At 44.8% G+C, this 14,133-nt stretch overlaps 2 protein-coding genes and 1 long non-coding RNA gene across 3 annotated transcripts in view; 1 reads left to right on the top strand and 2 right to left on the bottom strand.

Annotated features, from left to right (window-relative positions):
• Positions 1 to 2,006: 2,006 nt before the first annotated feature.
• On the bottom strand, positions 2,007 to 9,268 carry LOC147233283 (kelch-like protein 41b). Its single transcript, XM_086147930.1, has 6 exons — positions 7,928 to 9,268; positions 6,987 to 7,144; positions 6,612 to 6,719; positions 4,189 to 4,374; positions 2,504 to 2,650; positions 2,007 to 2,419 (listed from the first exon to the last, which is right to left on the bottom strand). The coding sequence occupies exons 1-6, from the start codon at positions 9,020 to 9,022 to the stop codon at positions 2,308 to 2,310; spliced, it is 1,806 nt and encodes a 601-aa protein (XP_086004056.1). The 5' UTR covers positions 9,023 to 9,268; the 3' UTR covers positions 2,007 to 2,307.
• Positions 9,269 to 10,360: 1,092 nt separating this feature from the next.
• On the top strand, positions 10,361 to 12,706 carry LOC147233282 (uncharacterized). Its single transcript, XR_015106263.1, has 3 exons — positions 10,361 to 10,374; positions 11,530 to 11,629; positions 12,672 to 12,706. It is a non-coding gene; the product is annotated as an uncharacterized LOC147233282 (long non-coding RNA).
• A 420-nt stretch (positions 12,707 to 13,126) lies between these two features.
• Positions 13,127 to 14,133, bottom strand: part of LOC147233281 (uncharacterized) — a 40,018-nt gene continuing 39,011 nt past the window's right edge. The window contains exons 34-35 of the mRNA XM_086147929.1: positions 13,917 to 14,117; positions 13,127 to 13,742 (exon numbers count right to left, since the gene is read on the bottom strand). Coding sequence (XP_086004055.1) covers positions 13,933 to 14,117 — 185 coding nt within the window. The 3' untranslated portion in view covers positions 13,127 to 13,742; positions 13,917 to 13,932. The remainder of the gene's footprint in view (positions 13,743 to 13,916; positions 14,118 to 14,133) is intronic.

Genomic DNA, 14,133 nt, shown 5'->3' with positions numbered 1-14,133 from the left:
CCGGGCGAGTAAAACAACAACAACCACCACTGCTCCCGTTCACAAAGTTTCACTGAAAACATGAAAGCGAAAAGCCCCGAGGCTCAGTCTGGAACAATTCAAGTCCAAACAAATAAATAAGTAAGCAAACGAGTGAAAATCAGTCTCACCGCTGAAAAACAAGCAACGGTTATTATAATTTCCTCTCGACTTCTCTAATCAATTCTGGCTGTGCGGATCTCCCAGTGTAATGGTTGCAACTAATATTTCCTACATATTGGACATATTGCTGCGCTTGCTGATTTCATGAGAGACATAATTCAGTGGGTTTTCAAGTATGATGAAGAGTTGTTTTGTTATATTGATTCCCTCTGACTTCTTGCTTTGGCTCTGGAAACTTGTGATGGATATCAATACTTGAGAGGAAACATAAATCTGAGAAATGAAAGGCTTGGAAAATTGTTCATTGACCTCTTAATGATGCAGAAAAAAACTTTTTTTTTTTTTTTCCACTCAAAGAAAAAGAACATGTTCGTTATTCCTGCTAACTAACCCCGACGCAAAGAGTTCGTCAAGAGCTGGAATTACACACATGGAGCCTGTTCAGAATATATCAGCACAGGAAATATTTGTTCTGAATCAAACATCCGTCTAGAAAAAAACAAACAAACAAACAAACAAGAAATATGTTAGGATGATTTATTCAAACATCGCCTCAGTTTGAGGTGGCTGGGACTGAATAAGAATTACTGAAGAAGAAGTTACGTTATTTTCCCCCTGTGATTGTTGTGAAAGAGTCCTGGGTTTTGGATGTAAGTTTGTATTCCATGTGCTTTTTCCCAATCTGGAAATATCATAGAATATACAAATACACGGTCACCCACACACATATAGACATACAACCATACACTCGCTTATACATGAACTTTTTCATGGCATCAAAGAACTGTTTCATGGACACACACACACACACACACACACACCGACTCAGGGGTTACACATCCACACTCGGAACTCTGCGTCTGCACATTTTAACTGCTGTCCGTTTAAGACACTTTAAATCACTGCATCTTACCTTTTCTTAATCTTGTTACCTTGGTCGTAACTTGTTGTGGGTGATATTTATTACTTTTTTACGACTGAGATAAACGCAATTTCAATCCTTTGTATGGGTAAAATATGGCCCAGCATTGATTTCCATGTAAACTCGAGACATACAGCCATTCTAACTCGCATTCATACGTCTGGACAATTTAGGGTTTCGACTGAACCTAAATTGTCCAAACATGCAGGTGCGAAGTTCTTGCATGTTTTTGGACGGTGGAAGAAAAACAGAGAACCTGTAGTAAAACTTACACAGACACAGGGAGAACATGGAGACTCCACACAGAAAGCCAACAACCACCTTCCACAAATAAACATTTACTATGCAAAGGTATCAATCAACCTAAAGTGTCTTGCACTGCAAAAAGCGCCGTATTTTAAAAACAAACGGTTCACCGCCAAGTGCAAACGAGAGGGAAGGCTGCTCTTATTTTTTTTCAAACAATTTCAAATGTGTCGACAGTTTGAGACGGCGGCGCCTCATCTGCCAGCCGGCAGCGGAGAAAACAACGAAGGCTGTACGAAGGCGAAGCCCGCTTACGTCTGATGGCGAATCCGGTGACATATTAGAGCACATCGTCCGCAAAGTAACCACCTCAAGACTTCTGTCTCTTGAAACTGTCGAATAGGATTCGAAATATCTTCTTTAAATGTGTTACTTCAGTCATCTATTACAATAAACGATGATTAAATGATTAAACTATGTTAGATAAAAAGGTTTAATTGACTCATGTGACGCGTGTTTGAGTTTCATTATCGCTCATGTTTGACGTTGAGGCTTCATCTACTATTAACCCGGCTCCACTTTCTTGTTTACCTGAACGTACATAAAAACCCATAAATATACATTTTTCCTCTTGTGGCAGGTCTTTGTAACTTCGTTTTTGCTTAGATCACAGGAAATCAAAGCACTATGATACACAGAAGTTTACAAATGTTTATTTTACAAAAGAAGACCTAGAAATGATTTAAGGAGCGTTTCAGAGATCAGCCTAAATAATCTTTTTTTTTTTTCTTTTTCCTTTTAATACTGTGGGGATGCGCAGTCTTTGAAGAGGCAGCGTCGTCGGGCGTTTAGAGCGCAGATAAAAATCACCGGTGGAAAATGAATGTCAGAGATCAACTTGACGCGCAAAAAAACCCGAGCGCAGGAGATGAGACGCCTCTCAGGGAGCTCGCTGGGGGGAGATTGAGAAGGATTGAGGAAAAGGGGAGCCATTCCTTCTACAATTTGGGCATCCTGGCGGCGTTGAGACGCATAGACATGCAGGAGGAGCCGGCGGCGTAGCGCATCTCCCTCAGCATGCCGCTCCACTGCTTCTTATCGTTCTCATACCTAACGGGAGTGAGAGGACGGTCAAACCTTGGAGGCGACACAATAAAGCTGCATGCCTCATTCCCTGAAAATCACCGCACTTACTGCCAGACGTCGGTGACCTCTGTGGGAGCGACCTCCTTGCTCTCCGTCTGCACCATGGCAAAACCACCCACAGCGTACAGGGAACCAGCGGCGCTCACGAGGTTTACAGAACTCCTCTCCTGTGGAAACTCTGTGAAGGGCTCCCACCTGAGAGACATAATTCGGGATGAGGTTGAGGATAAAACTCTTTTCTGGCATCTACAACTCTGGAGGGAGTTGTAGTAGTCCAAATGAGAGATGACTAGAGCCTGATTGAGTATCTGCGTTGTATCCTCCGTGAGGAATCTGCAGATCTTCCTGATGTTGTGAAGGAGGAAATCTGCAGGAACGTGCGACTGCTGCGACGTTCCTTGAGAATGATGCCAGTGATGTCATGAACTCACTTCACCTGATCTTATTCTTCCCCTTTGGGCTGGACCCTTCAGAGATCAACTGCCCTAATCTCACCCTTGCTTCTGTTTCCCTTCTTTTCCCACACAAACAAACTTCCTGTCCACTGTCCCTCCATCCATAAATGTCTTCTCTGGTCCTCCTCTACACCACCCTCAGCATCCTTGTACTCAGATCTTCACTTGAACTCCTCCATACACGTCAAAACTCAATCTGACTTTATCTCCAGAACATCTCGAACTAATGAAAAAGGCTCGGAGAAAGAAACGATAGTTATTTTGAAAAATAACCCCGTGCCTGCAGTTTCAGAACCCCATAAAAAGTCCCCTAACTTTAAACTTGGTTTTATAAGAACTGTTCTTGTTTCCCATCTATAAATATAAAAGCTCGCCTGTCTCAGAAAATTAGAATATTGTGATAAAGTTCTTTATCTTCTGTAATGCGATTAAAAAACAAAAATACATTCTGGATTCATTACAAATCAAGTGAAATATTGTAAGCCTTTTATTATTTTAATATTGCTGATTATGGCTTAAATCTTGAGAAAACTCAAAAATCCCATCTCAAAATATTAGAATGTCATGAAAAAGCCATTTTTTTTTTTTAATTGCAGTACAGAAGATAAAGAACTTTATCACAATATTCTAATTTCCTTAGACAGTCCTGTCATTTTAAATATTCCCACTATTAAGTAGTAAGTGAGAATTAAGAATGATTGATATTAGTCTATGGTAGAAGTGCATCTTTGATTGTATTGATCCGATATTGCCCGAGCTCATTGCTATTCTGATTTTTTCTGGCTCATGAATAATCTGGAGCCACTTCTGTTGTTTTCAACACGCAGGCATTTGCAAGTTTGGAAAACTTTACGTCTCCAGGTTACAGACAAGAAGAAATGATTTGTGTCCGGCAGCTCAACATACAAAATGAAAAAGATATCGAATGTTGAAACAAACAATGCCGAGATTCACTCGAGTCTGGAGGTGTTAGATTACGAGAGAAAAAAGCATGAAGTCAGTGCAGGTAAAGGGAGCGACGCTCCGAGTTAAATCCAAGCTTTGTCCTCGAGTGGCGTTTCTTGTTTACATTAAAAAAGGTTTTAATTTAACTCCAAAAGAGGCTTGAAATTAATGAAAAATTTGGGGTTGCACAAAATCAATCATTCATTATCTATACTGCTTATCTTGCACTCAGAGCCTTTCCCAACTGTCACCTGACCTAGAACCATTCACCCATCACGGAGACACACTCTTACTGTAACCATTGTGCTAAAAGAAATACAATTAATATCATACTTGTTTGTTGCAAAGTCGTAGCTTTCACAGGAAGCGGTGAGGCCATCCTCGTTGACGCCGCCTGCCACCACGATCTTGCCGTTGTGGACCACGGCTCCAAACATGGCTCTGGGCATCTTCATGCCAGCGAGCTCCCGCCATTCGCCCTGCTTGTGGTTGTATGCAAACACCTTGTTGAGAGCTTTGCTGTGGAGAGGAGGACAGTGCAGTGGAAAGTTTTAGGAAAATATTATCTCGGTTCCCGATGTCAAGATCTAGCAACTGTAGCAAGGATTAGACATCGAGAACATGTCTATTCATATGTTGTTGTTTTTTTTTTTTTTCAAATTTAGCAGAGCAACTGACAATGTAGCCGGAAGCAAAACAACATCCAACATCCACAAAAAAAAATTTCCAACGCTGTTGGAAAATTGTAAACTAATATCAAATGAGAGCAGTGTGAAATGTACGGACAACATTCAGAAGAATCAAGAAGTACAGTCGCCCATAATACAGGTGGTACTCATTTAACAACGACTTGGAGTTGGATTTGGGCTTTGCGATAATATTAAAATACGCGCAGAATGTCATGAGTGAGCATGTATTCTATGTTCTTACCAACGCTTATAATTGGCCTATATTCTTGCAAATATAAAAATTAAAGGGGGAAAAAAAGGTAAATTAGCACGGTACAAATGCCCGATATGTATGCAAATACTGTACGCTAGCACGGTAGAAACTGTGTTTTCGCTTAATGACGAACTCGCTTCACGACAGACCCATTGGAACGTAAACCCGTCGCTAAACCTGTGACCACATTTAGCTTAGAATGAATGGACGGATGACTGAATAGATGGATGGATTGATTTGCAGACCAACAGAATGGATGGAAGGTGGTCTTGAGGGTGAGTATAGGGGATGGACAGATGGATGGACAGACAGACGGGTGAATAGATGAATGGACTTACAGGCTGACAGATGGGTGGTGAGACAGATGGATTTACTGACTGATGGATGGATGGATGATTGATGGACAGACGGAAGGAGAGATTGATTGGTGGATGGATGGATGGATGGATTGATTTGGAGACTAACAAACGGATGAATGATGGAAGTTGGTCTTAAGGATGATTATAGGGGATGGACAGATGGATGGATGGATGGATGGATAGACTCACAAACTGACAGAGGGGTGGCGAGACAGATGGACTTAATGACTGATGGATGGTTGGCTGATGGATGGACATATAGAATGAGAAATTGATCAGAGGAGCGATGGATGGATGGTTGGATGGATGGATGGATGGATTAGTGGACTTATGGAGGGACAGGTGGATAGATGAGTGGATGGATGGATGGATGGATTGATTTGCAGACCAGCAGACGGATGAATGGATGGAAGGTGGTCTTGAGGGTGATTATAGGGGATGGACAGATGGATGGACAGATGGATGGACTTACAGACTGACAGATGGGTGGCGAGACAGATGGATTTATTGACTGATGGATGGTTGGATGGACAGATAGAATAAGAGATTGATCAGTGGACCAATGGATGGATGGATGGATGGATGGATGGATGAAGGGACAGATCAATGGATGAATGTATGGATGGATGGATGGATGGATGGATGGATGGATGAGCGGACTTATGAAGGGACAGATGGATGGATGGATGGGTGAGTAGACATATGAAAGGATAGCTGGGTCAATGAGTGGATGGAGGGACCAGTGGATGTATGTATGGACAGATGGGTGAGTAGACATATGAATGGATGGATGGATCGACAGATGGGATGGTGCTGCCACTCTACCAAAAAAAACAAAGCAAAACATGTCCCTTCTTCTCCCCGTCCTTGTGAAATGTATTTCTCTCTTTGGTTTGTCTGCTGTCCGCTGTGAATACAGGCTGGCGTATTTTGGCTTTTGTTCATTTTCTTATTTTCTGCTGGCTGTTCACGCTGGCGACATGTCCTTGAAAAACACAGTTGTCAGACACACACGATGGAGGCTTCACACCTTCTGCTTTTCGGCGCAGAGCCCCGGTGGAACTCGCACCTGTTCTCTCTCGATGATTAGCAGAGTGTTCCACTCGCGGTAGAAAACACTTGATTGTTATTAGATTAAGGGTTGAATCTTGAGGCTGGAGGGGATTTGTTGGCTTTATCAGAAAGTTCAATAAATCTCCTTTACATGTAATTACATTTTACACTTAAACTTTATGCTGCAAAGAAAATAACCAATCTTTAGCGCTGTAACCTCTGGATTCATATTCGCTATAATGGCAGCATGTTTGATCTTCAGATTCTTGCTGCATAATTGTGATCTGTGCTGCAGCGGCATTGGATGTTAGACCGCAACCAGCTGCAGCTGACATCATAATGTCCAACACACACACACACACACACACACACACTCACTCACTCACTCACACACTCACTCACTTGTCATCTGTCTTCCCCCCGATGCAGTAGACCAGGCCTTTGTGGGAAACAACGGCATGCCCGTGGATCTTCAGAGGAAGCTTCTTTGACTGGCTCCATTTCATTTTCCTAGAGAGGTGAGCATTTAGTGGAAAGAAGTTATCGTCCCCTAGGGTTATTTTAACGTTTTCCCTGATTTCTACCGTCTTTGTTTTCTTACGTGGCCTTATATACCATGTGGGTGAGCTTATTTTGGGAAGATGATTAAACACAGCTGGGAAATCAAGATGTTGTTAACCACATCAAGCAAGACTTATAAGAGGACCTTATACGATCTGAAGAAACCTCACGACCCGAAGAAACACGGAACAACGGAGAGAAAGATGAAGTGCTCACTCTATGTCGTAGCACATGATGGAGTCCAGGGACTCATTGGTCTGCAGGTCTTTTCCGGCCACTGCGAACAGCATGTTCTCGCTCTCGCCGATGCTGAAGAGGCATCTCGGGGAGGGCATGGGCGGCAGGGCTAGCCAGTCTGAGGTGAGTGGATCCAGCTGGAGAGGAAAAACATTATTTCGTACTTCTGTGTTTGAAGGACCCTCTACCGGCTCTTTTTGTCCTTATAATTTAATAGCCTGCCGTCGTGTATCGATGACGCCATTAAAGGCTCGCCTTTGAGGATTTTATCAGTTTGTTCATTGTGTGGCTCACAACGGGCGGGACGAGAGTCAGCAGTTGATCACAGAGGGATTTTTGAAAACAGGATTGTGTTAAGTGGCGCTTTAGCTTGGACTACTCCCTCACAGCAAGAAGGTCCCCAGTTGGGATTCCCACATGGGGGCCTTTCTGTGTGGCGTCTCCAAGTTCTTCCTGTGTCAGCAGGTTCCTCTCAAAGACTAAAAACATGCGGTAGGTTGATCGGAGACCCAAAATGACCCTAAACGGATGAGGGAAATGATTGTCTCTATGTCTCTACCCATGATCCAGGGTGAAAGCCCAATGACAGGATGGGCTTCAGCCCCCCTGCGACCCTGAGTGCAGGATGATCGGTATAGATACTAAACAAATGAATGACTGAATAAATGAATGAATGAAGGATTCTGTTAAGGTGATAACATAAAACATTGTTCTTTTTTTTTTAAATGTGGCATTAATAAATAAGAATAATTGCTTCTGTGGAATTTGAAATGACATGTAGCCTAGCTGAGTGCATAAACCCACGTCTTCATCCGGGCACCTCCAGATCTCAAAAATGGTTCATTAAATGCTGATGTAAAAGTGAAAGTGTTCAGGTCTGTGTAAAGCATGCATGGCATGCCAAGCGGAAGCGAGCTTACCAAATAGAAGTAACATTGCAGGGGCGAGTTCTTGTCTTCCTCGTCCACAAACAGCCCTCCGATGATGTAGAGCTGGTTGTTCTGAGACACCATGCTGACGTGGTTCCGCGGCACTTGCTCAGACATGGCTGCCAGGAAGCATTCGTTCTCGTTGACGTCGTACGCCACGGCCGCGGTGTCGTTCACCATCAGGATGAAGTCGCGCGTGTACATGCCGTGCCTTTGAGCGTCGTTTAGGAAACCGGGGAAAGGGTTCTCTTCGTCCGCTCCCTCCTTGTCAGCCCCTTCCTTTGGCTTCTCTGGAAGCTTTCCCTTGAAGGCATCCCTGACCACCTGAAGCATCTTCTGGAGCTCCGGGTCGCCCTTGACCAGGTCATCGGTCTCCACCCGCTCCTTGAAGTACTTCTCGGGCAGCAGGCGGAAGCGGATGCAGTTGAAAGCATCTTTAAGAACCTTGATCCGCTTGTCCTTTTCGTAGCGAGCCCAGGCCATGACGGCTTCGAACACGAGCTCCTCCTTCTCCACGTTCAGCGAGTCTCCCCCGATGATGGCGAACAGTTCATGGGCCGCCAGTTTGAGGAACTCCTCGTCTTTGTAGAGGAGCTCGAAACGGTCGGCGATGAAGTTGCGCGCGGCCACGGCCAGTCTGGGACAGCTGAGCACGAGGCCCATCCTGAAAATGGCCATGCAGTTGCCCACGGAGAGCTTTTTCTGCAGGTAGTTCACACAGACCGTGAACACGGAGGGGATCTGGAATCTGTTGGCCACGGCGATTATATCCTGCACGTTGTCATCGGTCAGATCGATCTCGGCCGAGTACAGGTACTGGATAATCATGTCCAGAATGGAGGGGTTGACGTCATCCAGCACCACCTCCTTGGTGTTTTCCACCTCCTTCCCATCTTCTGTGAAGAAGATCTCCCTGAAGTAAGGGCTGCAGGCGGCCATGATCAGCCGATGGCAGGGGAAGCTGCGGTCGCCCACCTTCAGGGTGCAGTCCACGAACTTGTTCTCGTTCAGAAGCTCCTTCAGCCCGTCCTGGAGCAGGGTGCTCTGGAACAGGCGCAGCTCCTCCTTGATGGCACTGGGATCCATGTTGTGTCGGGAGGGGAAACGTCGGGCGAACGAAGGAGTCTGCGGAGAGAGCAAGGAGACTGTGGCTACAGGTCCTCTTGGCACTCGGTCCTGGCTGGAAAAGGCAGTCCGGAGAAAAGGCTCCTGGAGTGAAGACCCTGCAATTTAATCCCGTTCCCCTCTAAATATAGCGCCATCTGCCCCCTGCCTGCCTCAGCTCCGGAGGAATCTCACCGGGCCAAATCACAGCGCAGGCTTCAAACTCAAACAGCTGCTGTCGCAGACTGAAAGAAGCAACTGGCAACTGGGGGGCGGGGTGGGGTGGTGGGGGGTATCACCATGATTCAGCTCTGAAAGTATCCTGTGGTCTAACTGTGGAGACAATGCTGTCAAAGCCCCCGAATAGCTCGCCGAGAGCATTACACCTGGGATATTTAGGGCAAGCCGGTCTCACTGAAAAGTATCCATCCCCTTTTCTACACATGGGATTTCCACAGATAATTAACATTAACTAATAAACATTATCTTAAATTCATTAAGGGCTTTTAGTGTTGGATGTCGGCGGCACACTGTTTGGATATAGATTGTCCGGATACATAAAGATATTACATGCTGTGAATACAGTACATTGCTAGCCTTTATCCAGAATGACCACAACAGCATGCATTATTTTGATGGGATTGATTTGATTTTAATGGGTCACAATGCAATATCTGCAGTAGTTCTCAGCATTGTTTACATCTCGTTGAAGTAACATGGTTTTTATTTAATGTTTTTTTTTTTTTTTTACTACCTATCTGGCTTAACTGCGAACGCTTGACGAAATCTTCTTGTTGTGGCAACCGGACTTGAATTTGTTCAGTTCATGAGCTGCAGAAGCCTCTCGGGTGATGTTTGAAACATCTTCAATGGAAGAAATTCAAGTCCAGCTGCCACAAGAAGAAGATTTCGATGAGATTTCACCCGGATGACCGATAACCTCCACAAACATATTCACTGTGGACTGCAAAATAAGAATTTCATTGCACGTGGAAACACAGACCGTACATATGACAATAAATACATTGAATCATCGTTCATTCATTCATCTATACGGCTTTTCCTGCACACAGGGTTGTGGGGGTGCTGGAGCCTAACCCAGCTGTCAGTGGGCAAGAAGCAGGATTCACCCTTGACCGGTCACCAGACACAAGGCCACCACCTATGGAGACACACAACCATTTGTCCTCTCATTCACGCCTCTATACAATTTCAGGGTTTTCGAAGGAACCTCCAAGTGTTTGGACTGCGGCAGAAACCCAGAGAATCCAGAGGAAACCCCACGCAGAAACGGGAAATACATGGAATCCAACCAGGGATCTTCTTTCCGTGAGGTGAAGCGCTAGTAGCGACCCCCGACGCGATATTATCGTATTGTCGTGAAAGACATTAACAAAAGTTCACCTTAATCCCTGTCCATTTAAGCCTTCCCCAACTTTACTTTATCCGCTACCGAACGTGAGAATAGATCCAGGATTTAATCTAAATGTCATGTTTTGATTGCAAATAACTGTTATCTCTACTCTGTACTTGAGCCTTTGCAGTTTTATTAAATATACATTTTCTTGCACAACAAAACCTGAACCGGGTTCTGGGAGACGGACGAGCACATGGAGAAATCTGTACTTGGAGTGATTTAAAGAAGTTTGGCTGCAGCAGCTGTGTTTGGAATAACAGGTGAAAGGGTTTCTAAGCCGGTCTCTCGCCGTACTATCGCGGGACATGGACAGATCAGCTGCCGTGTGCGTGAACGTTATCTTTGAAAACAAATTTCACCCCCTGAGAAAATTGCACAGCCAAAATATTGCCACCGCTTTTCCCCACGTCTTCTTAAACATAAACTGTGTCCATTTGGCCGCGGCCGTGAGTTTTACCTCCCGAATGTTGAAACTGTCTATTAGAGGAGGTCACTGTCGGCGTGACCTGATCAATAGGTTCCTGTTTTGTCTCATTTCCACGGCCTGATAGAGTGCGGAGAGTCCGTAGAGTTAGGTAACGTTTCTCCCGTGGGCAGCACTAAAGATAGATCAGACTGTGGCACTGGTTGAGGAGCATCCAGCGTGTAATTTAAGTAGAAGGAAGGAACTTATGCACTGTGAGAAAGCTGTCCTGCCTCCATTAAGCCAAGGCAGATCCATGACGCAGATTTTCGGAATATATATCAATTATGGAGGGAGATGCTGGGACTGCTTGCAGATTATAAAGGGCTGGGTAGAAGCAAACTAAAACATGCGCTTCACCTATTCCTGTACTTAAAGTGGCATTGTTGATATATTCCTCTGGGAGCTCCATATCAGGAAAACCCTGCCTCACCACCCAACGGTGACATTATTACTTCTAAAACCACAGAGATGGAAAGTGATTAAGAACCAGGATTGCACCCGTCTGAATGGCGAATCAGCTGCATTATTACAAGTTATCAACCCCTGGCAATGCATTCTGAAAATAAGCATTTCTTAGATTTCTGTTCTCACCGGCTGATTTGATAGAGCGGGGATTCGTCCAATCTGAATTCTTGGCGGTTCGATTCCCAACTCCTCCTCTCTGCGTCCCGAAGTGTCCAAATCCCGGGTGATTCCCAATGGTCCGGTAAGCATCTCGCATGGCAGCTCAGCCGACATCACTGTGTGATTTAATGGGTGAATGCTATCTTGGGTAGAGCGCTAAAAAAGTGGAGGCCATGTACCTGTAATAGTCAAACGCCCCAAACTGCACCAGTGGAATATCCGCCGCAGCGGAAACCCTCTGGATGGCCGCAGATTCCAACTGCTACCACAATTTCATTATAATGAATGAATACATTATTACATGATTGCGTTGCTCATTGGGTCTGAACACATCACAACTCAGCACAACACAATAGTCATTGATCTACTTCTGCTAATTAGCGTCTAGCCCTGATACCGAATATATTACATTCTGACTCTTTGCAAATGCTGACAACCGAAGTTGAAATATTTCAAAACTGATTAGTACGAGAACAAGCCAAGTGTGATGCAGAACCGTCCTCCCATTATCACTGAATTCTTCATGACACACACGCATGCAAGCACAGGCACACTTTTTTGTTATTCAGCAGAATAATGTATGATGTGGGAAACTGAAAAGGTAGCTCTTTTTCATGATATTATTTGCCAAACAGCAGGGACCTTTAATTTGTTCCCTTTGTATTCATACATTCATTTATTCATTCATTCATTCATAATCTTTACGGCTTATGCTACACACAGGGTCGCTGTAGGCAATAGAAGTGGAGTTCATGCTGGACCAATTACTGGGCCACATAAAGAAACACACAACCATTCACTCACTCACTCACACACACATTATAGAGACATACGACCATATCGTATAGATATGCAATCGTCCATTCACATTTCATATAGAGATGTGCAGCCATTCACTCCCATTCATTCACACGTCATATAGACAAACAACCATTCACTCTGTCATTCAACCACACATCATGTAGACATACATCCATTCACACTCTCATACAGACGTCATATAGAGACATACGACATTCACTGACTTATTTATATTATATAGAATACAACATTGACCCTCTCGTTCACATGTCATAAAGAGACATTCATTCATTCATTGTCTAAACCAATACTTCTTCTCCGAGGGTCACAGAGCCTGTCCCAGCTGTCACCCAACAGGCAAGAAATGGGGAACACCCTGGACCCGGTGGCAGTTTGAGGATCTTCGAAATCGGAACAACACCCTGACGACAAAACCGGAAAGCCTGAATAAATTAAATATAGATTTGAGCCAAAATGTAGGAACTGCACATCCAAGCGGCTCCATGCCCCATTGCACTTTCCTTAGCAACCCACAGTGGGATAAACAGTTGTTGGGGACAGTGAATAATGCGCACGGTTACAAACACACGCACAGACTACTCCTGCACCAGGAGATATACATCTGAAAAGAGATAGTGAGATTAAAATTCCAACTTTGGAGAAAACACACTCACCTTTTTATTTCCCCTGAGGAGTTTGACCTGTTTCCGCTCTGCGGGAGCAAAGTACCGGTGGCGCATCGCTTAACATGAATGTGATTCTCCGGCACGCATTGAGTTGGTTTGGATTAGATTTATTAAACACGTGGAACGTCAGATGTTGACGTAGTAACAAACAGTAGTATGGATGTTTACAGTCAGAACCACTGGGTGACAAAGACGCAGCAGCGTTTCAAGGGGGAGGAAGTTGCGGCGTTTTCTGCTTGTACAAATTAACCAGTAGAGGGCAGTGTAAATGTAAACGTGTGTGTGTGTGTGTGTTTGTGTTACTACCGGACGCAGTTAGTGGAGAGACAAAACGATGTAAACAGACAGACGCTGAAATGCCCAAAACATTTTCACGAGGTTACAGAGCATCGGCAATTTCATATACAATAAAAACACTAAATTCCGTTGATATAGGGGTGAGAGCGTTCTGCTGGGTGTCGCCGGGTCTTGGCGGCGAACACCGAAATGTCTGACAGTGATTGATTTTCGAGCGGTCCTGTTGCGCGGACAGTCCGCTGCCACGTATACAGACGGTGCACCAGAACGAGGTCTCGTCCCGACGGGCCACGGATCCCCGGGGACACCGAAAACACAAGGTGAGAGCGCTCACCCGTATTCCTGAGTACAACTGATGGAGTGTTTCCTGGATTAGAATCTAAGGTATAGCAGATGCCTTCACTCAGCTTCCTATGAAAAAAAAAAAAAGAGAACATATGAGAAGTCAATAGTCTGTGGCGTTTGGAGCCAATAACATTTTATGGTTTATTTTCACTTGAGGAAATTGAAGTGATAAAATAAAGCGACAAGGGTGATTCTCTCGTGGGCAGGCGAAGCGCCGGTGACTTTAATATGACAGTGCACCTGAGGGACGCGGCCGTCACACCACGCACGTCCTCTTGCACTCTTCCTCGGTGTCGAAGCGGTTCTTGTTGCCGTTGCAGCCTCCGTACCAGAACTGGGCACAGGCGTTGGCTTGCTTGTCATAGTACCAGCGGATGTTGTAGTCCCGACATGTGCCCTGATCTAGAACCAGGCCACAGCGGGGGTCCAGGGGCACAGTCTCTGCAGGAGGAGGGGG

This window comes from Fistularia commersonii, chromosome 6 (assembly GCF_037954325.1).
Source record: "Fistularia commersonii isolate RoL2024-O1a breed Wild chromosome 6, RoL_Fcom_v1.0, whole genome shotgun sequence".
NCBI lineage: Eukaryota > Metazoa > Chordata > Actinopteri > Syngnathiformes > Fistulariidae > Fistularia > Fistularia commersonii.
This window is presented reverse-complemented; position numbering and strand designations above follow the sequence as displayed.